Source organism: Microcebus murinus, chromosome X, assembly GCF_040939455.1.
Source record: "Microcebus murinus isolate Inina chromosome X, M.murinus_Inina_mat1.0, whole genome shotgun sequence".
NCBI lineage: Eukaryota > Metazoa > Chordata > Mammalia > Primates > Cheirogaleidae > Microcebus > Microcebus murinus.
Genome location: NC_134136.1, coordinates 112,291,615 through 112,317,256, shown reverse-complemented (window position 1 = coordinate 112,317,256; position 25,642 = coordinate 112,291,615). Strand labels below are relative to the sequence as shown.

The 25,642-nt window shown below is 38.9% G+C and overlaps 2 protein-coding genes across 2 annotated transcripts; both read right to left on the bottom strand.

The window, feature by feature from the left end:
• Positions 1-14,865: 14,865 nt before the first annotated feature.
• H2AL3 (H2A.L variant histone 3) lies at positions 14,866-15,485 on the bottom strand. The gene has a single exon (XM_012736672.2). It carries the CDS (start codon positions 15,348-15,350, stop codon positions 14,997-14,999), a length of 354 nt encoding a protein of 117 aa, XP_012592126.1. The 5' UTR covers positions 15,351-15,485; the 3' UTR covers positions 14,866-14,996.
• A 9,114-nt stretch (positions 15,486-24,599) lies between these two features.
• H2AP (H2A.P histone) lies at positions 24,600-25,207 on the bottom strand. Its single transcript, XM_012736673.2, has one exon. It carries the CDS (start codon positions 25,071-25,073, stop codon positions 24,723-24,725), a length of 351 nt encoding a protein of 116 aa, XP_012592127.1. The 5' UTR covers positions 25,074-25,207; the 3' UTR covers positions 24,600-24,722.
• Between the last annotated feature and the right edge of the window lie 435 nt (positions 25,208-25,642).

The window sequence follows — 25,642 nt, the reverse complement described above, 5'->3', positions numbered from 1 at the left end:
AAATGAATCAGATGTGTTCTTTATGTAGGAACAGAGTGTTTCCTGGCATTCTGGTAGAAAGATTAAATCAAATTAGCCTGGATAAGTCAACTGTTACAAGGACTGGAAACTGCTAAATTAAACTTTAACAACAGTTACAAATGGCATTGTGCCTACTTGGAAATGAATAAGGTTATTAAATGTTCAGCGAATATAAGTTTGATTTTAATATTCTTATTCAGTGAAGAAGAAAATGAAGTAAAAGCCCATTAAATTATTTTTCTAGTCGATAATGCTTAAAGTAAAAAAAGAGAAAAACCTAAGGTAAGAGAACATTGAAACGAACAAGTTGTTAAACTAGGAAACAGAAGCCAAACAGCAACTCCAAAAATTGAGCCTGAACTTTTGAAACAGCTAAGACAAAGATGGAAACTAACATGTACCCAAGAAAATGTACCCATGGCAAGCAGCATCAATTAAGCACAGGGTAAAGCAGTATAATATACTGTCTAGGAAACAGCATTAGTAATTGAGACCTTTGTTTGATGCTCAAATAAAAGAATCATGGGTGAGAAAAATAAGACTCTTCGTGCACACCATTATTGGATATTGGAATAGTGTAAATTTTATTTAAGTAAATTTTATCTATTATGAAATACTATCAAACATTAATACCACTTGTCAAAGAAAACTGGAGCTGCAACATGTAACAACAGCCCAGCACTCCAGAACATACCCTCTTAATCAGATGCTAGAGCACAGAGTTGCTGAGATGATAGTGCTAAATTTCTGAGAAAATTGGCTCTGGTGCTGGGCTGCCTAGGTTTGAAACCTGGTCCAATTACCCATTAATTATGCATAATGTCTATGATATTCAGTTTATAGTTATGTAAATGAAGTGATGATGACAATGTCTATCTCATGGGGCACTTGTGAAGATTAAAGAAGTTAAAAAATTTAAGGCACTTAGAATAGCCCCTGGAATATTCATATTTTCTTAACATGAAAAAACAAAAAAAGTTCATGAGGTATGTTAGTAAAAATATATACATTGGACAATGATTCTATAAATTGAGAGGAATGACATTTCTAAGGTCCCTTACATTCTCAATTCTGTAAGTCTATGCTTCTTTAAAAAAAATAAGGGATTTCTAGAATACAGAGGACAGTTGAGCCTGCTTTTTCAACATTTGGGCATTTGGATACTGACATTTTGATTCCACGATATATTGACATATTTCATTACACTAAAGGGCAAACTACCTAATGTTCTTTTTTCTTTAAGCAAAAAATGCATCTGCAAGACCCTTGTCTCCATCCTTGTGCCCCAAATGATTGCTTAAAATGTTCATGCTTCCTTGACATGCATTTGCTCAATTCTGAAAGATGGCAGGATCATTTTTTGATCTGAGTCATGAGGGATTCAGCTAGGTACAGGTGTCCACTCTGTCATTCTGTGTTTCCCTCCTTGCTGCACCTGATCCTCACCTGGTCGCTCACTTCTAATAACTGGCTTCCACCTGCTGCCTACACCCAGCCCCACTGACCACCACCCACCTCTTCCACACTTGGTGAGCACTTATATACCAGGCACTATTTTTAAATATTTTACATTTACTAACCCTTTTAATCCCACAACGCTCCTAAGAGTGGAAACTATTATTACCCCCATTTTACAGATGAGGAAACTCAGGAACAGGAAAGCTAACTAAATTTACCCAATTTCACACACCTGGTAAGTAACAGGGCTGGGATTTAAACTCAGGTCATCTGACTGTGAAGTCAATGCTTTCAACTCCTACATAATATTACCTTATTAGTTAAGACTTGGGGCTCTGACTCAGGTGGAGCAAAGGCAATATATGTAACCTAAACATCTGTACTCCTGTAATATTCTGATATATATATATATATATATATATATATATATATAAAACTTAGGGCCTTGGTCCCTTCTCTCGAGTTACTCTTTTAACAACAAATCTTACTTTAATATTTACATAATGCTTCACAGTTCAAAGTGATTTCACCTTCATGATCATATTTGTTTCCTGTGACCACTCTGTGTGATAGGATGAGTATGAGGAAACTGAGGCTCACAGGAGGCAGTGAATAGTAGAATCAGAACTTAAATCTAGCTCTGTGGCTGTGTTCTTTCCACCACCCTCATGATTCTGTTCCCAGGGTTTAGAAAAAGAAGATATCTAGAAGTGGACTTTATGGTAGAGGTAAGGTATGAACAAGACTTGAAATCTAGGTAGCTCTTAGACTGATGGAGAAAAGGATGAGAAAATAGAGACTAAAAGAAAAAGATAACAAAATACGGAGATGAGAAAGGATGGCTGCTAGATACATTATAGTGAAAGAAATGAAAGGACTTGGTAGTGGTTTGGGTATTGAGAGTGAAGAAAAGTTAGAAATAAAATTTGTTCCAAGGTTTCAAATGTGAGAAACCAGTAGATCATCCATGCCATTATCATATACACAGATGAAAGTGGAAGTGGTTTAGCATAATAGGCAGTGAGTTTGGCCACAATAATAATGAATATCAGGGGACAATTGGACAAGTAGGAAAATATATAGCAATGGAAAAATAAGATCTAGAAATGGATATCTTGGAGACATCAACTTTGCAGTGATATTTGAAACTACGGGTTGATAAGAAGTCACAGGCAAAGGAAAAAAGTAATAGATTATCAGCTAAATGCTAAAACTTTGAGGGAAATCTATACTTGGCAGGGGGAGAGAAAAAAGTAGACAGGAGGGCTAGTGATAGAAAAGTAGTTGAATAAATAGTGTAGAGTCATGGACAAAAAGGAAAGAGAAAATTCAAGAAGTAAGAATTGATCATGTGGTTACATACAGCAGAAGAGACAAATAGAGTGAGGATTTGGAAAAGTATTCTTCATAGCCCTTATCACAATTGTAGTGAATTATTTGCATAAGTTAACACGTTTCCTAAGTAGACTGAAGATACATAAAGGCAGACCTAAAATGTTCCTTACTCTGGTGCCCAGCAGTGCTCAATGTATAGCTGTCACTAAATAAATATTTATTCAATGGATGAATGAATGAATAAATAAATGGATGTAATTGGATTTCCTAACAGCACTACAGTGACCCTTGGAAGTACAGTGTTAATAAAGTGATTGAGATTGATTTTATGTCGTAGGGTAGTTTAAAAGAAAGATTTTTAAAAAGAAAGTGAGCCAGTAGAGGCATGTTTTATTAACTGCCTCTTAGAGAATTGTTTTTGCTGAAGAAGAGAAACCAGATCAAGTGAATTTCATATCCCAGTACACTATATATTTATCACATTTTGTTCCTCAAAGAGCTTTGCCCTACTTCCAGATGATCTTCCAGAATATAAGGTAGCCACCAAAGTTGTCAACTTTACTAGTAATAGAAGCAATGGGACCCATCTGCTTTATTGCTGTGTTCAGAAGAATCAGAAGTTCATTGGCTAGGCATGATGGAAGATGTGGAGAAACAGAGGTCAAAGGAAATTATGATACTATCCACAGAAAAAGATAACCAGGAATGGAAGAGAAGTTAAAGAGTTCTGTGAAATAAACAAAAATGTGTGAATGTGTGTGTAGGGGCGGCAAGATCGAAAGAGAGTGAGAGAATACACACAAGTAACATATGGGATGTACAAAAACATAGTTACAATTAGATTCTAAATAGAAAGAATTAAAGATGATTAGCTAAGTGTTTACATATGCTGGCAAAATAGTCATAAGATATGCCATCATATAACAGAGCTTAGATAAAACAAACTGCTCATTTCACATATAAAGCTGCATTTCCTCTTCCTTCCCTTAACTTAGTAAATAATTATAAGAAAGTAGTTCCAACAAAAATACTAAAACTACCTCTAGGACAAAAGATGTACAAACCCAATAATTTTATTCATTAAACCTATTATTAAATAGACTACCTTTATCAAACCCGAGTAAATTGATGGACAATACAGCTAACCCCCAAACTCAGACTAGCAGAGAATTTTAGGATGTCACAAATACATAGGAATAAAATATAATTCACCAACTAAAAGACCAATAAGACATTTTCTCACCTTTTCTCTTATCCATTTACTTGATATTAGTTGCCCACTGTAAGTATATATGTATATGTGGGTATATGTGGATGCGTGTATGGATTCTGAAGGATGTAGGGACCTATTAAAGGATTTCACTAGAGTCCATTTGAATGGCTTCATATACTTAAGCCATGGGGTATGAATTCTAACAGTCTTGTATGTAAGCTGTTGTGTAAACAACATATAAACCACTTACCATAAAATAAAAAAAAAAAACACCCACTTAATTCCTGTGTTTAAAAGACTTTTTAAAGAGGCTAGTAGTATCTCAGTAGTATTTTTAAGTGCATTATCATGTATAAGTAATATTTTCTACAGACTATTTGGAATGCTTTAAACATGTAATTCTTGTTTTCTCCAAATATATAGCTTGATACATTACATTGCAAAAATATATTTTTCACTTAAATGAGGAAGATAGCATTGTTAATTAAAACAATGTATATTAAAGATAAATAAAATAACCCTGATGCATCTTTCCAGTGTATATTCATATTCATAGTCAATATCTCATCTCCTCATGCTATCAAAAATACCACATTCATGTTGAAATTATTCTAGGGTTTTCAGATTTTAGCTATCCTTCTACTGAATATATATCCACACTGGATATTTGCCCATATCCAGAATAGAACTTAATGCAAGAAAATAATTCAATAATGCCAATGAAATATCTGAGTTTTCTAATGAAAGAAACAAGAGGACTATCTTACACATAGAGGTGTGGGAGACTTTTGGCCAAATGACACTTCTGCTGTGAATTTGATTTTTTTATGTCACTAAGATGCATATTTGTTCCTGGAGACACTCATTGTTCAGTGGGATCTAGTCTAATGCTTCACTTCATAGATTTAATTAAGTGCTAATAACAAGAAGATCTTATATTTCCCTCCCCAACCCATCATACTTATAGAAACCCAATGATCAAAGTGCCCCTCTGTATATATTTCTCCCTTTCTCTTTTTATTGTAAAATCCAATATCAGATGATGAAAGGAGTTGTTTGCTTCCTGACCAGCAAAGCCCACCACCACAAACGCACATAAAATACAAAAATCACGGAAAGCAGATAACACACTGGAGATCCCTAAACACATTAGTCTTACCTCACTCTGAAGGTTAGAATGCTACTTCTGTAGGCTCACTTTTCTTTCAGACACACAAACTGTAGACTGCTGGACGACTTGACCCTCATGAAGTGCTTGGAGCTGGAACTTGAAAAACCAGCCTCTCCTGTTCCCACAATCTATTTACACATTGAACACACCCAGTAACACAGAGTAATATTTATCTGTGGTAGACAGCTATTCCATGAAGCAGGCAGTATCTCCACAGCTGAGCTTTCAAGAAGCAATGCCTCTGTTGATTAGGGTAAAGGTAATAGATTTCATCTTCTAAACCACATTCAAAAATATTTTGAACATGAGATACTTTTTGTACCATTTTTTTTTTTTTGAGACAGGGTCTCGCTCTGTTGCTCAGGCTAGAGTGCAGTGGCATCATTATAGCTCAGTGCAACCTCAAACTCCTGGGCTCAAGTGATCCTCCTGGCTCAGCCTCCTGAGGACCCGGGTTCACAGGCATGTGCCACCACACCCAGATCCTATTTTCAATTTTTGTAGAGACGGGGTCTCGCTATGTTGCTCAGGCTGGTCTCGAACTCCTGGCCTCAGGTGACCCTCCTGCCTCGGTTTCCCAAACTGCTAGGATTACAGACCTGAGCCATCCTGCCTGACCTCCCTTGCAGATCTTATAAGGGCTGAGTTTTAGAATTTTTAAGGGTATGTCTATTGTGGGTCTTACTTTAGGCCATGGTCCTAAGGCTTCTGGAATCTTGGCTGGATGCTCAAGATATTAAATGAAGCATCATCAAGATATCTTTGCTCTTGCTGGGCTGGGGCTCCAACATCCTCCAAACTGGTCACCTGGTCCAATATCTCTGATTTTCTTTCAACCCTATAGCAGATACTCTCTGATCAGTCTTAGGTAGTACTGTCCTGTGAAAATGAAGCCCAGCCCTCAGCCAAAGACTCTTAGAAAATCTTTAAATAGTCATTTTGAATATCTTGATTTGCATACCTCCTTCCTCTCTGATGCCCTGTTTGGCAAATTCCAGCTTCTTCAGATCTATTGAACTCTGATTTCTCCCTCTTCTGTTTGGCAGGTCCACAGTGTTCTGCCTGGAATCCAGCTCCCTGTGTCATTGTAAAACTTTTCCCAAGCAGAGCTCTGAAGCAATGGTTGAATTACTATGTGTTTCTTTTCTCTCCAGAATCACTGCATAATGCTGCCTGTTGTACAATGCTTGAATGTCAGCTCATATACTTTTTTCAGTTTTCTGATCACGTACAACAGGGGGCTAGTCCAGTACGAGCTATTTTATCACAATCAGTGTGAAAGTCTCCCAAGGGGATTCATTATTGACCAGATTTAAGTGTCATAAGAAACCCATTTGCCCTGCTCAACCTTAAAGTCTTTCACAATTTTAACCCCTCTAAAAACATAACCATATGCATCATGTGACAGGAAGGTCGTGAGGAACAACATCAGGAGAGATGGAGTAAATTAGTTTGCTGCTGCATCCTTCATCTTTACCTAGTGTCTTAATTTGGGTTCCCTTAGAAGCAGATGCTGAGACAAGAATTCAAGTGGAAGCAGTTTATTTGGGATGTTATATTAGCTTCCCATGGCTTCTGTAACAAATTATCATAATCTTGGTGTCTTAAAAATATATACATTTACAGTTTTACTGTTCCGGAAGTCAGAAGTTTGAAATCATTTTCACTGGGTTAACATCTAGGTATTGTCAAGGCCATACTCTCTCCAGAGGCTAGGGAAAAATCTGTTTTCTTGCATTTTCTAGCTCCTATAGCCGCATTCCTTTTATCTCTCATCTCATGGCACTTTTCTCCATCTTTGAAGCCAATAATGAAGCATTTTGCTTCACTGGTCACATTGTCTTCTTCTTCTGTGTCAAATCTCCCTCTACCTTCCTTTTATAAAGATACTTGTGATTACATTTATGGCCCATCCAAATAATCCAGGATAATCTCCCCATCTCCAAATTCTTCACTTAATCATATCTGCAGTCTCTTTTCCCATATAAGGTAACATTAACAGGTTTAGGGCTTAGAACCTGGATATCTTTTGGCACCATTACCCAGCTTACCAAAGTCCAGACTCTGGTCTCCCCAGAAATTCACATCCATCCTACATGCAAAATACAGTCACCTCATCCCATCAACCTCAAAAGTCTCAGCCCATTTTAGTACTAACTCAAAAGGAAAAATCTCATCATCTAAATCAGGTATGGAAAAGATTCTGGCTATGATCCATCCCAGGGAAAAATTCTTCTCCATTGTGGACCTGTGAAACTAGAAAGCAAGTCATTTACTCTTAAAATACAATGATGGGATAGGCATAGAGTAAAAGTTATGAATAATCTGATTCCAAAAGGAAGAAAAGGGAAAGAAGAGCCAGTGGCCCCAAGCAATTTCAAAATCCAACTAACAAGTTCTATTAGATTTCAAGGCCTCAAAATCATCCTCTGTGTCTCAATGCTCTGCACTCTGGGCCTGTGGTTCAACCCTTTAGGACAGAGGCTCCACCCTAGGTCCTGACCTCTGACCTCTGGGCCCATTTCATTATTACTGATCAATATTCTTTTTTTTTTTATTATTTTTTTTTTTTGAGACAGAGTCTCACTTTTGTTGCCCTGGCTAGAGTGAGTGCCATGGCGTCAGCCTAGCTCACAGCAACCTCAAACTCCTGGGCTCAAGCGATCCTCCTGCCTCAGCCTCCCAAGTAGCTGGGACTACAGGCATGCGCCACCATGCCCGGCTAATTTTTTGTATATATATTTTTAGTTGGTCAATTAATTTATTTCTATTTTTGGTAGAGACGGGGTCTCGCTCAGGCTGGTTTCGAACTCCTGACCTTGAGCAATCCGCCCGCCTCGGCCTCCCAAAGTGCTAGGATTACAGGCGTGAGCCACCGCGCCCGGCCGTATATATATATTTTTAGTTGGTCAATTAATTTCTTTCTATTTTTAGTAGAGACGGGGTCTCGCTCAGGATGGTTTCGAACTCCCAACCTCGAGCAATCCGCCCGCCTCGGCCTCCCAGAGTGCTAGGATTACAGGCGTGAGCCACCGCGCCCGGCCTGATCAATATTCTTGTGTTTGTTTTTTGGTAGATTGCCTGCCTCATGAGTTAAATACAATCTTTTAACATGTGTTTATTTCATATCTGTATGAGTGTTAGACCCCGTTCTAAAAATTATCTTTTAATCATTTTAGAAGTCAAACCAAAATGCCCAATACATTCACTTACCAGAGCCAATAAAATGTCAATGATAGACAAGTACACCTTGTGCACAGTTTAAGCTCAGGTATATTTTTTTCTTGGCTCCCCTAGGGAAATCCAAATCGCCAATAGAATGTTGGTAACTCTGTGGCAGAAATGGATGGGAATTTGATTTCAGAATCTGATGATGTGGAGAGCTTTTTAAATGGATTCATGGTTTATAGAGATCAAATGTCTGTTGAATGAGAGACAACAGATAAGGTCGTTTGACAATCTTTTTGTTTGTTCATATGTTTTTGAGCTCAAATTAATTAAGAATTTCAAATCATCTGGAAGGAGAACAGTTTTTTCATATGTGGACCAGTGAGTTTTTCTGTTTTTGTGTTTACTCTTGACTCATGGCAGAAACTGTAGAATTGAATTTATAAGCTCTGTTTCTCCCTGCCTGCCTATATACCTTCATGTCTGTAATTCAGAAATGATTTCACCGATGATTGTGTGAGTTTGTAATGTTTTCCTACCTCTGGATTTTTTAATATATTAGATCATAAAATCTATTAATTTAAAGGAGCTGTGTTTTGATTGACATATCCTGTAAATAATTGATTATATAAATTGGATATGCCTACAATTCCCTGAAAATAAAAAAATTGAGCTATGGTATTTTAAATAAGCTAGATTTAAACAATATATATATTCTCCCAAAAACCAACTCACAACCTTTTAAGAATGTAAATTCACATAATTTAGTGAATCTTTGGCAGACATGACTAGCTTAATATTTTGAGGTTTGTAACAGTTAATTTTATGTGTCAACTTAACTGGGGTAAGGGATGCCAAGATGGCTGGTAAACCATTATTTCTGGGTATGTCTGTACAGATGTTTCCAGAAGAGATTACCATGTGAATTGGTGGACTGAGTAAAGTAGATGGCCCTCCCCAGCATTGGTAGGTCTCATCCAATCAATTGAATGCTCAAAGAACAAAAAGATCGAAGAAGGGCAAATTCACTCCCTCTGAGCTGGGACATCTATCTTCTCCTGCCCCCATACATTAGCACTCCTGGTTCTTAGGCCTACAGACTCGGACTGGGACTTAGAGCATCACTTGTCCCTCCCTTGTCAGGCCTTCAGACTTAGACTGAATTATACACATCCAACTTTCTTAATTCTTCAGCTTGCAGACTGTGGGACTTCTTGGCCTCTATAATTGAGTGAGCCAATTCCTATAATAAACATATACACACACATATCCTATTGGTTCTGTTTCTCTGGAAAACACTAATATAGGTTTTATAAAAACAACTGTATCTTCCCTGATTTATCAGTGTTAAGTATAATGCAAACATATTTTTATGCTTCTTGGGTATATTTTTCCTAAATTTATACAGTTTTACTCATCAAATGAATTAGAATTACTTCTACTAGAAGTTTAAGATTTGAAAATCATAAATTTGTTTAACTAAATTGAGTTATTTTTCTGACAAACTTGTATTTCCTCACAAATGAGGTTTTGAAACATGTCAGCTTAAGAACATTTCTAAAATCTTTAGAATAACTGAAGATCTTGGATGATATTACAGTGAGTTATTGGACATTCAATGGGTGGCTAGATGAGTTTGCTGCTGCATCCTTCATCATTATCTAGTGTCTTAGTTTGGGTTCCCTTAGAAGCAGATGCTGAAATGAGGATTCAGGTGGAAGTAGTTTATTTGTAAGTAGTTCATAAGATAAAATATTGACATATTGATTACTAAAGATACTTTTACTTTATATACTTGTGCTTATTTTTTTTTACATGCTACAAAGAGGCTAATTCTTTGGGTCTGCCAATGAATACGTTCATTTCTGCCACATTGAGGAGTTTTATAAGGCATGTGTGTGGCTGAATACAGGTGGCTCAGGTGTATTCATCAGCTGCTCTGATAAAATCAAAGACAGTACACAATTATGGACTCCTAGTCTTCTCTGTGATATAGAGGTTACTTTCCTTAAAAGTTACAATTAATATGGGTGCATGAGACTCTACTAGGGTGCTCAAGATAAAGCAATATGTTTTGTTGACTAAAGGAAAAAAGAGAATGTTTCTGATCTAAACTGATTTTTTTTTGCTCTGGAATAGGAAACAGGGTGTTGAAAGACAAAACTCAGCACATATAGAAAGCTATAGAAAGTTCATAGACCTAGACTTTGAAAAGTAACATAAATTTGTGCTAAAATTTTCTAAAGCTGACTCAGTTTTCATGAGTTAGTTCATAAGATTTTCAGAAAAAGCTCACAGTTACTTTAGTATCAAACATTATATTGAACACTAAAGTCAACCTGAGAATTTTATTTGCTCTCGGTAAAAAAGATCAAGTTTTGATGGAGTGTTTGCTTGGCATAATATATTGTAAAAGGATACTTTTCAGATACATTTGTTTTCTATGCTGTTGTAACAAATGACTAAGGCCTTGGTGGTGTAAACACACATACACACACGTTTATTTGGTTACAGTTCTGGAAATCAGAAATCCAAAATCATTTTCTCTGGGCTACCTTTTTCATAATCTACCCCCCCCCCAAAGCAGAGATTCTATATCTCAACAGAATAATTTTTAACATATTGTTCTTACTATATCATGCCCATGATGAGTCTCTTTAAAATAAAAGAAAAAATAAAAGTTACATTTTTAATGTTTATTTAAATATGTATTATATTGCCTCTTTGAGTAATAGGTAGTCAAGCTACAACCATTCATGTATTCAGGCTTCCATAATCCTATCTTAGGTGCTCAAATGACCTGACAATTTTATTTTTACATTCCTCAAATGGAATCCTAAATGAAAAAGAAAAGAAAAGAAAGCTTCAAATTGTATTTCTCACTTAAAACTTTCCTTGAGAATTTCCATAACTCCATGGAAAGTCACAAAAATAAATTATGTCATCTTATAACAAGAGAGGTGATGGAAATAGATTTATTTGATATACTACTACTTATGAGTTGTATAGAAAAACTTGTCTAATCAAAAGAGGTTCTCGGTCTGCACTGAGTAAAATTGGAATAGAGAAATATTATTCACATAAATATTTTAGAAATTGTAACATGTACAGGATGGTCTTAGTATATGTCAGTACACTTTCTGTCAATGATGTGTTGCTACTTAACAGAGTCCTGGTGGTGCTTTCTGTGATGATATTAGTCAACAATACCATAGTGCTATAAAGTATAATTTCAGTTACTGTTACTAATTTTAAATGTTTGGTTGCAATCTGATTTTAATTTGCATCTACCCTCTTCTAGATCAAAGATTTTCAACTGAAGAAGCATATCTAACTTATTTCTGGAGATTTATTAAAATATAGATGTTTAAGCCTATACCATACATTGTAGAAAATAGACTAAATCATTAGGCTTATAGATAGTTTGTAAAAAAAAAAAAAAAAACTCTTTTTTTGACTTTATATTGTTCTTTTGCACACCAGAGTAAAAAAGAATTTTACTTTCAGTTGCATTATTCTTGTTATGCTCTTCCACAAGATTTTCTTTTGTGGAAATTATATATTATTTCATTTGTAATAAGTTAACCACATCCTTTATAAGTCTCTGTCTCCTGCAGATTGTTATTAGATTTACACTGATGCTTCATGGAAAACCATACAATCAGCTACAGGCAAAAAGCTTTGTCTTTAAAAACAAGGACCAACCCAGAGCCCGGTGAAAAAGACAGTACCTCAAAAACTTCAAAGATGGGCTCCTGAACACAGGTTTCTCATGTTGTCATATACTTTTAAGACAATATCAGAGGACAGAGTCAGAATTTTCAAAACATTCATGACACCATTTAACACAATGTCCAGCAGAGCAAGACCTAGGGGTACAAAGTCCAAAAACCTATACTATAAAATCTGCCCTTTTCTCCTAACCTGTCTGGCCATTCTTAAATAAGACACAAGTGAAAGTTCTCCCAGTGAGGTGTTGAATGAGACAGCAATGCTCCTTCTCTGCCTCCCTCCCTCCCCTGAGTGTGGGATTCCTTGCACCTATGGAGAAGGATTTGGCAGGGGCTGGATCAGGCTGATGCTCTGCTGGCCCTGGCCCCCATGGACCCTATGAAACCCACAAGCACATCCGAGCACGATTCTTAGAGGGATGGCAGTGCCTGTCTGGTGACCCTCCCCTGCCCCATGGCGCTGCAGAGGGCTTGACACCATGCACTCATTCACACTCCAAACTCCACCTCAGACATCAAACAGAGGGTCTGAAAGAGCCCAGGAAGCCTGGCTCTTTACAGGGTCACAGTGACCATTAGTGTCAAGTAGCACATGGACTGTAAGGTGACCACCTCCCCACACAGAATGCTTAACCCATCTACTAGGGCCTTCCTGGCCTTGAATAAATTCATCAGATGAAAAAATGTATCCAGGAGTCTATGTTTTGTGCTACCAGCTGGAATTGCAAACCAAAATAGTTTTTAACATCAGACAACCATTTATTGAACACATCAAGATCTGAATATAATGACCAATTCTGTGGCATTACCCATCCTAGAGGAACCCACTTTTCACTGAAGGACACAGGTCTATGAGAAAACCATGTCCTTGACACAAAGGTGCTCCATTTCAAGAAGAGAGGATCAGCTGAAGGTGACTCTTCACCTGTGGTTGCCAGGAGAGGCCTGCTTGCTACTCAGATGCACAGAAGAGGAAGAGATGAGCTCAGCTAATGCTGGGAGGGCTTCATGGCTCTCTGTTAGGGACCACGCATCTGTGGGTGGGCATCTTGACAATGAGGTGTCTGGAAATATGAGGCTGAGTGACCGTGATGTGGCAAGAAAGGCTTCTTGGGTTTAGACAAGCACATCTTCCAAAGAGCTCTAAGCACAACCCCAACTATTTTCTTCATTCTCAGGACATGCCTGTGGATTAGTCCAAGGCCAAGCCAGGTCCTTCTGCTTAGACAGAGGCAGGGAGAGGGCAAGTCAGCAGTTAAGAGGATCAGAGAGGAAAACAGGGTGGGGACCACCTGGCCTATCCCTCTGCCCGGCCCTCTCCTGTCTCTCCACAAGACCCAGCACGCTGCAGTTCTCACAGCCAGTGCCCAAGTGTCCAGCAGTCACCTGAGAACCAGGCCCAGCTGCACCCGGGGGAAGCATGCCTGCGCGCCTGGTGCTAGGGAAGGAGACAGATGCAGCTGTTTATTAAGGGCTCCCCTGTGCCACGTGCAGTGTGAAACAGCAGTGTGCAGGCACAAGGGAACTTAATCTTTGAGGAAGCCAAAGATAGAGGGACTCTTATTACCCCCATTTTTCACAGGAGGAAACCTGCTCAGAGGGATTAATGAAGGTCCAAGATCACATGGCCAAAACGAGGTGAACTGGGATCTGGAACCAGACCCCTGGATTCCATCACTAAGGTCGGCTGGGCAGCCTCTGTCCAGACCCCTCTGAAAGAGCAGTGGAGTACATAGTGTGGCCCTGGAGAATCCTATGAACAGTGAAAACCTGAAATGTGGGCACTCACAGGCAAGGGGCCAGATAGCCGCAACACTTGATGTGACACCTTTTGTAAACTTAGTACAGAGCATGAAGAGTATTGGAGTATCATATGTGCTTTTCAGTCCATCACTCAAGACAGAATTACCCAGGTTATTATCATCCCTCTCAAAGCATATATTAATATTTGGCTACTCATAATTGTTGTTCTATCAGATGTGTGATCATTAAAATGAATAGGTGTTTAATCTGAAAACGGGCTTGATAATTGTGTTTTGAATGAAATACATTTATAAGTCATCCCACTCATTAATAATTATAAACCATTAAAAGTTTCTTGATTTGCCTGTGTTAGGCCAGATCATAGGTTTTATATATTATTATGATTTAATTTACTAGTGTTCACAACATAGGACAGAAAGATGTATTCACAGCACTGGCTGCTACTCCTTATCTGTAGTCTTCTTTTGGAATAAGTCAGAGTATAAATAAATAAAAACCTATTATTATATCAACCTGACCATAACTCATTTTTCTATTTTTCCTTATGGTTTCCCATGACTTCTAAATCACCATGTAAAAGCCCATGTCCCATTAAGCTGATGCCAGTCAGTGTGTCCTCCTCCTTCTCAACCTTTGTTGCCACCACCCTCACCTTCCATGCCATGAATAAAGCCACCCTCACCTCAGTCACGGTCTTCAGCCCCACCCAGCTTCCTCCTGGGAATTCAACAGGCCTAGGGGGCCCCAGCCAACTCCCTGTCCTCTCAGGGCCTTCCCTGCTCACAGCCAATGAGGCCATCTCCCCCCTCTCCCTCAGCCAGCTGCTCCCTCCAGGGCCACTGCCCATACCCATCACCATTGGAAACTGCTTCTTTAAAATCACTGGTTCAAATACCCCCCACTGATCATGCCTTCTGCCCCCCAACTCTCTATGGGAGAGCTCCCCCTGGATGTCTCACAGGCGCCTTCTACCCAAGGTGACAGAAACTGAGAGGAGTCAGGAGCACTGTCATACATTTAAACACTTTAATAGCATGGGCTGATGGTAGCAGCCTGGGCTCCCTCTCTGTGGCAGTTTTGGGGGCTGGATGAAGTTGTTGATGAGGGCCTGCCGGGCTCTGAGACCCAGGCATCTCTACTTATTCCTGGGTTGGGGCATCTCATCAACCTGAGAGTGGGTGTCGTCCTCAAAGAGGAGGCTGAGCTGCTGATTCTGGTCCATTGCCCTCTCCACGTGTTCGGGGGTGATGCGTACCCTGCGGTTGTTGTCGGCCTCCTTGCCCGCCAGCTCCAGGATGTTGGCCGTCAGGTACTCCAGAACTCCGGCGAGGAAAACGGGCGTGGCTGAACTTAGGCGCTGGGCATATTGACCCTCTCGCAGGCAGCGGTCCACGCGGCTAACCGGGAACTGCAGCTCTGCTCTGGTGGAGCGGGAGATGGCCTGCCTCCTACGCCTCTGAGAGCCTCGACTCTGTTTCTTCCCAGGCATGATGTTTGCTGGGCTTGGCCCCAAGTAGCACAGCTTGATTTCCCTGCTGGCCTGGGCCTCTCAGGATACCAGTGCTTATCCCTGCCCCTTGTATCGCTATGCTCTAGCCCCTCAGTGGTCAGGGAGCTGCCTTTGTGACATCCTAGACTTTGTGATGCCATCGGTGTCCACTGGCCTCTGGTCAGGCCTCAGCCTAGAAATGCCCATGAGAGGAAACTGGTCACCCTAATGACTGGACTTTTTTGGTTTTTTTGTTGTTTTCTGTTTTTTTTTTTTTTTTGAGGAAACTCTAACTTTCTATTTGACTTTAACATTCTAGTAAAAAAAAATCATGTCAATGGAATCATTGCCCTGTCTTAGGATACCGTTTCAGGTTCTCTGATTCTAGCCTTGTGTTGCTTGTGAGCTCATTTACAACCCTCTGTAAGTTATATATCACTGATACACATGCTGAATACCTTGCCCTGTAGAAGTCCATCTGTTTCTCCTCTTAGGTTGTAATAAAACCAATTTGTCTCCATTTATTTAAATATACATGATCAATATTTCTGTGTGTTCTTTAAATTTACTTTTAAACTGCTTATATTTTATCTGTCAATTTCCTCATGAATTAAATTCTTTCAACACATTTCCATTTCATAGATGTATGAATGTCATTTTACTCTGTTTGACAATAGAGTAAAATAGTCTTTTAACTATTTTGGAGGTCACATTGATATGCCCAGTGGATTCACCTATCAGAGTCAGATAAACTGTGACAGAGATGCGCACCTTATGCTCAGACTCCAAGAATATCTCTTCCTGCTTCTTCTAGGTGAATCCAAAGCAAATTAGGACTTTGTTGATTCTCTGTTTTTCTCATTTTAATTTCAATTTATATTTTGATTTTTCTTTCTACTAAGTTTGTCCTTGTTTTGTTCATTTACATTAGGTAAGTTATTCTTATTGTTGATGAAATGGTTGGGAATTTGGTTTTAGGATCTGACCATCTGGAGATCTCTGAAAATGGGTTCATGGTTTACAGAAATCTGGTCTCTACTGTGTGAGAAACAACAGAAAAGCTTGTTTGTCAGTCTTTTTATTTGTCTATTTGTCATTTTTAACTCTTCTCAATTAAGAAATTATATCCTCTTGGAGGAGAACAGTTTTTTGACATCCGAACCAGGGAAGTTTACTATCTCTGTTTATATGTGACCCATGGGTGAAATTGTAGAATTGAAGCAATATTCTCTGTGCCTATATGTCTATGTGTCTGTAAGTCTGAAATACCTTCTCCTCTGATTGTGTAAGTATGTACAGTTTTCCTGTCTTTGGATGGTACTGATAGATTATAAAGTCTCTTTGGGTTATATAAGTTAAATATTCCTAAAATTTCTTGAAAATGAGAAAACTGTACTATAAAATACTTTAAATATGCTAGATTTCAACAATATATATTCTCTCAGAAACCAACTCACAACCATTTTAAGAATTCAAATTTACATAACTTATGTAAATCTGTGGTGAACAAGACTAGTTTAATAGTTTAGGGTTAATGAAAAAACTATGTCTTCTGTTATTTATCAGTATTAGGTACAACACAAGTATACATTTTTATGCTACTTAGGTCTGTTATTTTAAAACTTACAAATTTTTATTGATCACATGAACGAACATTATATCTATTTAATGTTTAAGATTAATTTAAATATAAATTTATATTTATATTTATAAATATAAATTTATATTTAACCAATCGAATCATTGTTCTAACAAACTTGTATTTCTTCAATAATAAGGTTTTATAGTATGTCAGCTTGAAAATAATTTCCAAGATTTTTAGATAATGCAAGACCTTGGACAGATATTATATTGAGTTATTTAATGGATATTCAGTGGATGCCTAGATATTTTATAATATAGAATATTAAAATATTCATTATGAAGCATAATTTCACTTTATATAATTTTGCTTCTTATTTGTACATGCTACAAAAAGGGTATAATTTTGCATCTGTCAATCAACATGTTCATGTCTGCCACATTGAGAAGTTGTATACGTGGAAGTGTGCGGCTAGATAAAGCTGGGTTAGGTATATTCCTGAGATCTGCTAGGCTGCTAAACTAAAAGAAATTTTTTTTATTTCAGCATATTATGGGGGTACAAATGTTAAGGTTACAGAAATTCACAATTATTCACCTCAGCTTTCCATGAGAAATAAAAGTGATTTTTGCTTAAAAGTTATAATTAATATACATGAATGAGAGTCTACTAGGAATCTCAAGATAATGACACATGAATTATTGTTTATTTTCATTAAGAGCCAAAACAAGAATATTTCTGTCTTGGAGTAAAATGACTTGTTGTTCCAGAATGTAAGAGACGATGTTGAAAGACAAAACCTGAATAGATATAGAAAGCTATAGGAGACTCATAAAAATGAAAATCTGAATGGGAACATAAACTTGTTTAAATTTTTTTCCATATCTGGTTCAAAAAAAAAATCTGGTTTATATTTGATGGGTTTGTTCATAAGATTTTCAAAAAGAGCTGGGTCCTTTAGAATCAAATGTTATATTGAAGCAAACTGAGAATTTAGTTTGTTATTTGTGAAAAAGACTAAATTTTGTTGGAATATTGGTCTGCTCTTAATAATAGTAAAAGATTACTGCTCTTAGTAAAAGATTATTATTTTTCTGTGTTAGTTTCCTATGGTGGCTGTAACAAATCACCCTAAACTTGGTGGCTTAAACCAACAAACATTTATTTTCTTACAAGTCAGAAATCTGAAGTCAGTTTCACTGAGCTAAAACCAAGGTGTCAACAGGGCTGCATTAATTTTGGAAGCTCCAGGGTAAAATCTGTTTCCTTGCCTTTTCTAGTTTATAGAGCTATGTATTTGTGGCTCATAACTCCTTCCAGCATCTTCAAAGCCAGCAGTGTAGAATCTTGCTTCAGTTGTCACATTGCCTTTTGCTTCTGTAGTCAAATTTCCCTCTGCATCCCTATTATAAGGGCACTTTGGGCCAACCCAGACTATCCATAATAATCTCCTCATCTCAATATCCTTAACTAAATCACACTTGTAAAGTCTCAATTGCAAAATATAAAGTAACATTCATAGATTCTAGGGATTAGGGCCTGAGTATCTTAGGAGGCCATGTGCAGCCTACCACATCACTTTATACATATTCTGCCTAAATTGTAGAGATTCTCTCTCACCTGAATATCCCTTTGTTTTAACGTCATCATGCCATTTATTATTCTCTTAAAGAACAACAAGTTCTGCATTTCTAAAGTCTTAAAGACTTTACTACATTTACTTAAATATTGTCTTCCCACTGAATTGATAGTTAGCTAGGCTACAATCAATAATGTTCTTAGGCTCTCATGATTCTATGTTAAGTGATCACACATCCAGGCAACTTTTAACTTAGCATTCCCACAATTTAATCCTAAATAAAAATTGAAATAAAATAAAATAATGCCTTATCATAGCTTTTGCAATCAAAACTACCTTTCAGATTTTTCACAGGGCCCTTGGCAAGTCATAAACATTTATTCTTTCATTTTATTAAAAAAGAGGCACTAGAAATATTTATCTGACATGTTAACTATTGATGAGTGGCATACAAAACTGTCAAATTAAAAAAGGTGCTATTAGGGAAAGGCAAAGATATAAAATGCAACCAAAATGTTTGTACTCCTATATTTTCTTGAAATAAAAAAAATTTTAAAAAAGGTGTTCAAAATTCCCTAAGTGAAATATGAAGAAAAATGTTAGTATAAATACTTCAGAAGTTCTGTAATGTATAGGAAGTTCCTAGAGATTGGTTGGTGTCCTTACTGTCCATGATGTTTGTAATTATCAGAGTTCAGCTGGTGCTTTCCCAGCAACAAAACTAGAGTATTATCAGTCATAATTTCAGTTACTACTTTTAAATGTTTGGCCACTAACTTCATTTAAAAATTTAAATTTAGTATCTTGCAGACTAGTACTTTTCAACTGAGAATATACACCAAACCTAACTACTGCGATGGATAAATTTTATGTTTCAATTTAGCGTGGCTATTGTGCCCAGTTGTTTACTCAAACACTAATGTAGATATTGTTGTGAAGGTTCTTTTTAGATGTGATTAATATCTACAGTTTACTAGAAGAAATAGAGATTACCTTCAATAATGTAGGTAAACTGTATCCAATCAGTTGAAAGCCTTAAGAGCAAAAATTAAGGTTTCCTGGAGAAGGAATTCAAACTCTGGCCTGAGTTTCCAGCCTGTTGGCCTGCCTTAAAGATTTCAGACTTCTCAGACCAGATAATTGCATTAACCAATTCATATAAATATAAATATATTTCAGTTTTTCTGGATAGGTTGATTAATACTCTGATGAAATTTTATTCAAATATAGATGATTAGAACTTATACCACACTTTATTGAAAATAGGCTAAATCATTAGGCTTATAGATATTTTGTAAAAAACTCTTTTTTGACTTTATATTCTTTTTTTGCATGCCAGAATAAAAAAATAATTTTATTTTCAGTTGCTTTATTTTTGTTATGCCCACCCACAAGATTTTCACTTGCAAAAATTACATATTATTTCACTTGTAATAAGTTAACCACACACTTTATAAGTCTCTGTCTCATCCAGATTGTCATTTGATTTATACTGATGCTTCCCTGAAGACCATACTATTAGCTACAAGCCAGATATTTTGTCTTAGAAAACAAGAGCATCCCAGAGCCTGGTGAAAAAGAGCAGTATCTCAGGTAATTCAAAGAATAGGCTCCTGGGCACAGGCCTCTCCTGTCATCACATAACCACATTTAAGACAATGTCAGTGGACAGAATAAGAATTTCCAGAACACCTTAACTGAGAAACATTTGTATTCATGACACAGTCTAACACAATGTCCAATAGAACTCAACCTAGGTTTGCAAAAGTCCAAAGACCTGTACTATAAAAATCAGTCCTTTTCTCTTAACCTGTCTGGCAATCTGCAAATACAATGCAAGTGAAAGTTCCTGAGAGGAGTGAGTTCTTCAGTACTTTCCTAGAAATCTAAGATACCCTAATTCCTCAATATCAAAGACTTGAGCTTTATTTTCCCAGAGGAGAATATTCAACACTTTCTATCTTGAGCCCTGTTTTCAGTATAGAGAAAAGAGCCTCCATAACAGGTTAGGAGGGCCAGGCTATCATTCCACTGTGCTACCCACTCATCATGTGACCCTGGGAGAGCAGATACCATCACTGGGCCTTGTTGGCTTCAGCTGTAAAATGGAGAGTCTAAGAGATCACTGTCCCCTCTGCCCCATTTATTTATTTGAGTAGATATTTTTCTTAGCAAAAGATCATAGTCTGGTAATTGTACACCCTAAGCTGACTTTTGAGATAATTTTGTCCAATCTCCTCATTTTATATCCATGGAAGCTGTTGGGCCCCCAAGTAAACTACACTGCAAGAGAACAGATCCCAGTTCTCCTCCTTCTCCTTCCATTATATGATGCCTTCATGACATGAAGACTCCCTTCCATAGCTGAGTTGGCAAATGCCTTTCATTTTATATTCCAGAATCTAAATATTTCACAAACATAGTATCTAACCAGCTTCTTTGCTTCTAATTGGTTTCCAATAGATTTGATTTTGACAGAAGTTTAGAGATATTTCCCTAAGTTATTCTAGAGCTCTAAATATGAGATTGATCTTTCAGTTTCATGAAGGACTTTAAAGAAGAAACTCTTAAAGCAATACCAAATTCAGATACTGTTCAACAATTATGCACAATTATTATGTATCCTTTAAAAAGAAAACTAATTCTTAAAGTTGCTTTAAAAAAGAAAATTGTGGTCTAATGCTTAGAAAAACTTACTCGAGTATCCTTAGGAGTCATGAAAGTATAGAAAATGAGTGAAGTGGATTCAATGAGAGATACTATAGAAGAGGGTGAAGACTGTGGAAATCAGAAGGCCCAGTATTAGTAGGGCAGCAGCAAATCCTCTTCATCTGATTCTAGCTATAAGGATGATCAGACATTTTAATTTACAAAGAAAATCCAGAAATCAAAAGTTTTAGGTAAAAAGTTCTAGATTTTAAATGTCGACAGTGAATTAATTTTCTCTTAAAAACATCATTTTTTTAGGGATCATAATGATTATACTCTTAATGATCTCATCTGCTGCTTAGATTAGGTAAGTAAGCTAATACTTTGTAATTTGTGCTTTAGGGGAATTATGTATTAAAATATTTGACATTCATAAAAGTAGCCCTCTTTCTAGAACCCTATTTGGGGAGTAACAAAGGCCCTTTCTAAAGAGCCAGGCTATCTCACTATGGCCACATCCTGCAGGATCTGTCACATGCAGGGACCGGGCGATGTGGGCCTTCAAAATTTCCCTGTTCCCAAAGGATGCTCTTGGTGGGAGGCCAGCCTGGTAACCAGGCCTTGTGTTCACGCCAACACCAAGGCAACTTTACACTCCAAGCTCCCCAAAGGCTCAGCTCTTGGGCTCATCTCTTCTCACAGGTGGTATTTCCTGTCATGTTAACCCATGTCTGACCCTGGCCCTGCCCTGACACTGCCTGTGATTACAGGCCTGATTGGCAGCCACCCCAGCCTCTGTCTTTACTCACTGGGGTTTGAGGTTTCCCACTCCCACAAGGAACAGCTACCGATGGTGTCCTATCCATGGAGTCCGTGCTAGAGGAAATCCTTCCTCACTATGCCCCCCACCTTCTAGAAATGCACAAAAGGCCTAGACTTGGGTAGGCTCATGCCTTCCCACAACAGCAATGCTCCTTCTCTGCCTCCCTCCCTCCCCTGAGTGTGGGATTCCTTGCATCTGTGGAGGGGGATTTGGCAGAGGCTGGATCAGGCTGATGCTCTGCTGGTCCTGGCCCCGATGGACCCTGTGAAACCCATAAGCACAGCTGAGCACGATTATTACAGGCCCTGCCCCATGGCGCTGCAGAGGGCTTGACACCATTCACATTCCAAACTCCACCTCAGACATCAAACAGAGGGTCTGAAAGAGCCCAGGAAGCCTGGCTCTTTACAGGGTCACAGTGACCATTAGTGTCAAGTAGCACATGGACTGTAAGGTGACCACCTCCCCACACAGAATGCTTAACCCATCTACTAGGGCCTTCCTGGCCTTGAATAAATTCATCAGATGAAAAAAATGTATCCAGGAGTCTATGTTTTGTGCTACCAGCTGGAATTGCAAACCAAAATAGTTTTTAACATCAGACAGCCATTTATTGAACACATCAAGATCTGAATATAATGACCAATTCTGTGGCATTACCCATCCTAGAGGAACCCACTTTTCACTGAAGGACACAGGTCTATGAGAAAACCATGTCCTTGACACAAAGGTGCTCCATTTCAAGAAGAGAGGATCAGCTGAAGGTGACTCTTCACCTGTGGTTGCCAGGAGAGGCCTGCTTGCTACTCAGATGCACAGAAGAGGAAGAGATGAGCTCAGCTAATGCTGGGAGGGCTTCATGGCTCTCTGTTAGGGACCACACATCTGTGGGTGGGCATCTTGACAATGAGATGTCTGGAAATATGAGGCTGAGTGACCGTGATGTGGCAAGAAAGGCTTCTTGGGTTTAGACAAGCACATCTTCCAAAGAGCTCTAAGCACAACCCCAACTATTTTCTTCATTCTCAGGACATGCCTGTGGATTAGTCCAAGGCCAAGCCAGGTCCTTATGCTTAGACAGAGGCAGGGAGAGGGCAAGTCAGCAGTTAAGAGGATCAGAGAGGAAAACAGGGTGGGGACCACCTGGCCTATCCCTCTGCCCGGCCCTCTCCTGTCTCTCCACAAGACCCAGCACGCTGCAGTTCTCACAGCCAGTGCCCAAGTGTCCAGCAGTCACCTGAGAACCAGGCCCAGCTGTACCCGGGGGAAGCATGCCTGCGCGCCTGGTGCTAGGGAAGGAGACAGATGCAGCTGTTTATTAAGGGCTCCCCTGTGCCACGTGCAGTGTGAAACAGCAGTGTGCAGGCACAAGGGAACTTAATCTTTGAGGAAGCCAAAGATAGAGGGACTCTTATTACCCCCATTTTTCACAGGAGGAAACCTGCTCAGAGGGATTAATGAAGGTCCAAGATCACATGGCCAAAACGAGGTGAACTGGGATCTGGAACCAGACCCCTGGATTCCATCACTAAGGTCGGCTGGGCAGCCTCTGTCCAGACCCCTCTGAAAGAGCAGTGGAGTACATAGTGTGGCCCTGGAGAACTTATGAACAGTGAAAACCTGAAATGTGGGCACTCACAGGCAAGGGGCCCGATAGCCGCAACACTTGATGTGACACCTTTTGTAAACTTAGTACAGAGCATGAAGAGTATTGGAGTATCATATGTGCTTTTCAGTCCATCACTCAAGACAGAATTACCCAGGTTATTTTTATCCCTCTCAGAGTATGTATTTGGCCACTGCAAACTCTTTGTTGTTGTATCAAATACATGATCATTAAGATGAATAAGCATTTAATCTGAAAATGATCTTGATAATTGTGTTTTAAGTGAAATATCTTTACAAGAAATCCCATGATTTAATAATTAATAACCATTGAGAGTTTCTTTAATTGCCTGTCTTAGGCCAGGTTTTATATATTATTATGATTGAATCTACCAGTGTTCACCAGATAGGTCAGACAGATATAGTCACAGCATTGACTACTATACCTTATCTCTAGGCTTCCTTTGGCATGAATCAGGGTATAAATAAATAAGAAACTATATCAACCTGACCATAACCCATTTTTTGTATTTTTCCTTATGGTTTCCCATGACTCATAAATCCCCATGTAAGACCACATGTCCCATAACTTTCATGCCAGCTAGTGTGTCCTCCTCATTCCCAACCTTTGTTGCTACCTCCCTCACCTTCCATGCCACGGATAAAGCCACCCTCACCTCAGTCAGGGTCTTCAGCCCCACCGCAGTTCCCAGCTTCCTTCTGGGAATTCCACAGGCCTAGGGGGCCCCAGCCAACTCCCTGGCCTTCCAGGGCCTTCCCTGCTCAGAGCCAAAGAGGACATCTCTCCCCCTCTCCCTCAGCCAGCTGCTCCCACCAGGGCCACTGCCTGAACAATCACCATTTGAAACTGCTCCTCTGTAATAACTGATTTAAACAGCCCACAGTGACCATGCCATTGACCCCCCAACTCTCTATGCGAGAGTTCCCCCTGGATGTCTCACAGACCCCTCCTACCCAAAATGACAGAAACCAAGAGGAGTGTCAGGAGCACTGTCATGAATTTACATCCTTTATTAGCATTTACTGATGAGAACAGCAGAGCATTCTCAGCTGAGATGTTTGGGCTCTAGCTGGTGCCATGAGGATTTCCCCACCAGGTTCTGGATCCAGTCTTCAGCCGGTCTTCCTGGCCCCAGGCATCTCATCAAACAGAGAGAAGGACACATCCTTCAGGATGTGGTTGGCCTCACTGTTATCCACTTTTCTCTCCCCATCTTCTGAGTTGATGTTCATTGTGTCATTGCTGGCCTCAGAGCCCACCATCTCCAGAATGTAGTCGGCAAGGCAGTCAAGCACAGCAAGCAGGAAGTCTGTTTTGGAAGAAGTCAGACTCTGCCTATATTGTTCCTCCTGCAGAAGGTGGTCCACACAACTCAAAGGCAACTGCAGCTCACATCCAGAAGAAGGGTTTTGAGTCTGACTTGTATGTTTATCAGAGCTCTTGGGGCTCCTTTTCTCTGTCATGGTGTTTGCAGGATTTGGCTCCGATCAGCTCTACTTGATTCTACAGCTGGACTAGGTCTCTGAAGACACAGGTGCTCTGTCTTGCCATTGTATCCCCGTGCACCTGCACCTCATTGGTCAGAGAGCTGCCTTTGTGACATCCTTGGCTTTACGATGTCATCAGTGTCCACTGGGCCCTGACCATGCCGCACCCTAGAAATGGCCGACAGGGACCTGGTTACCCTAATAACTGGGCCCTGATTTTGACAGAACTGTATCTTTTTACCCGACTTTAACATTGTAAAAATAAATGCATGCTTCAATGGAAAACTTTGCCCTGTCTTTAGGACACCACCCCAGGTTATTTGATTCTGGCCTTTCATTGTCTTTGAGGTCTTTTACAAACTTTTGTCAGTTGTAGGTCATTGATAATGATAAACATGTAAAATATATTCCCTAGTTGAAGTTCAATTGTCCTTCCCCTGATGGTGTAATGAAACCAGTTTTGCCTCTATTTACACATTCATTTAATATTCCTAATGAATAGTCCCATGTCTACTCTTTGGATTCTCTTTTGAACCAGTTATTAA

What these genes read in the sequence shown, in the direction of transcription:
- H2AL3 (XM_012736672.2), bottom strand. Translation starts at nt 15,350, where the DNA reads ATGCCTGGGAAGAAACAGAGTCGAGGCTCTCAGAGGCGTAGGAGGCAG.
- H2AP (XM_012736673.2), bottom strand. Translation starts at nt 25,073, where the DNA reads ATGACAGAGAAAAGGAGCCCCAAGAGCTCTGATAAACATACAAGTCAG.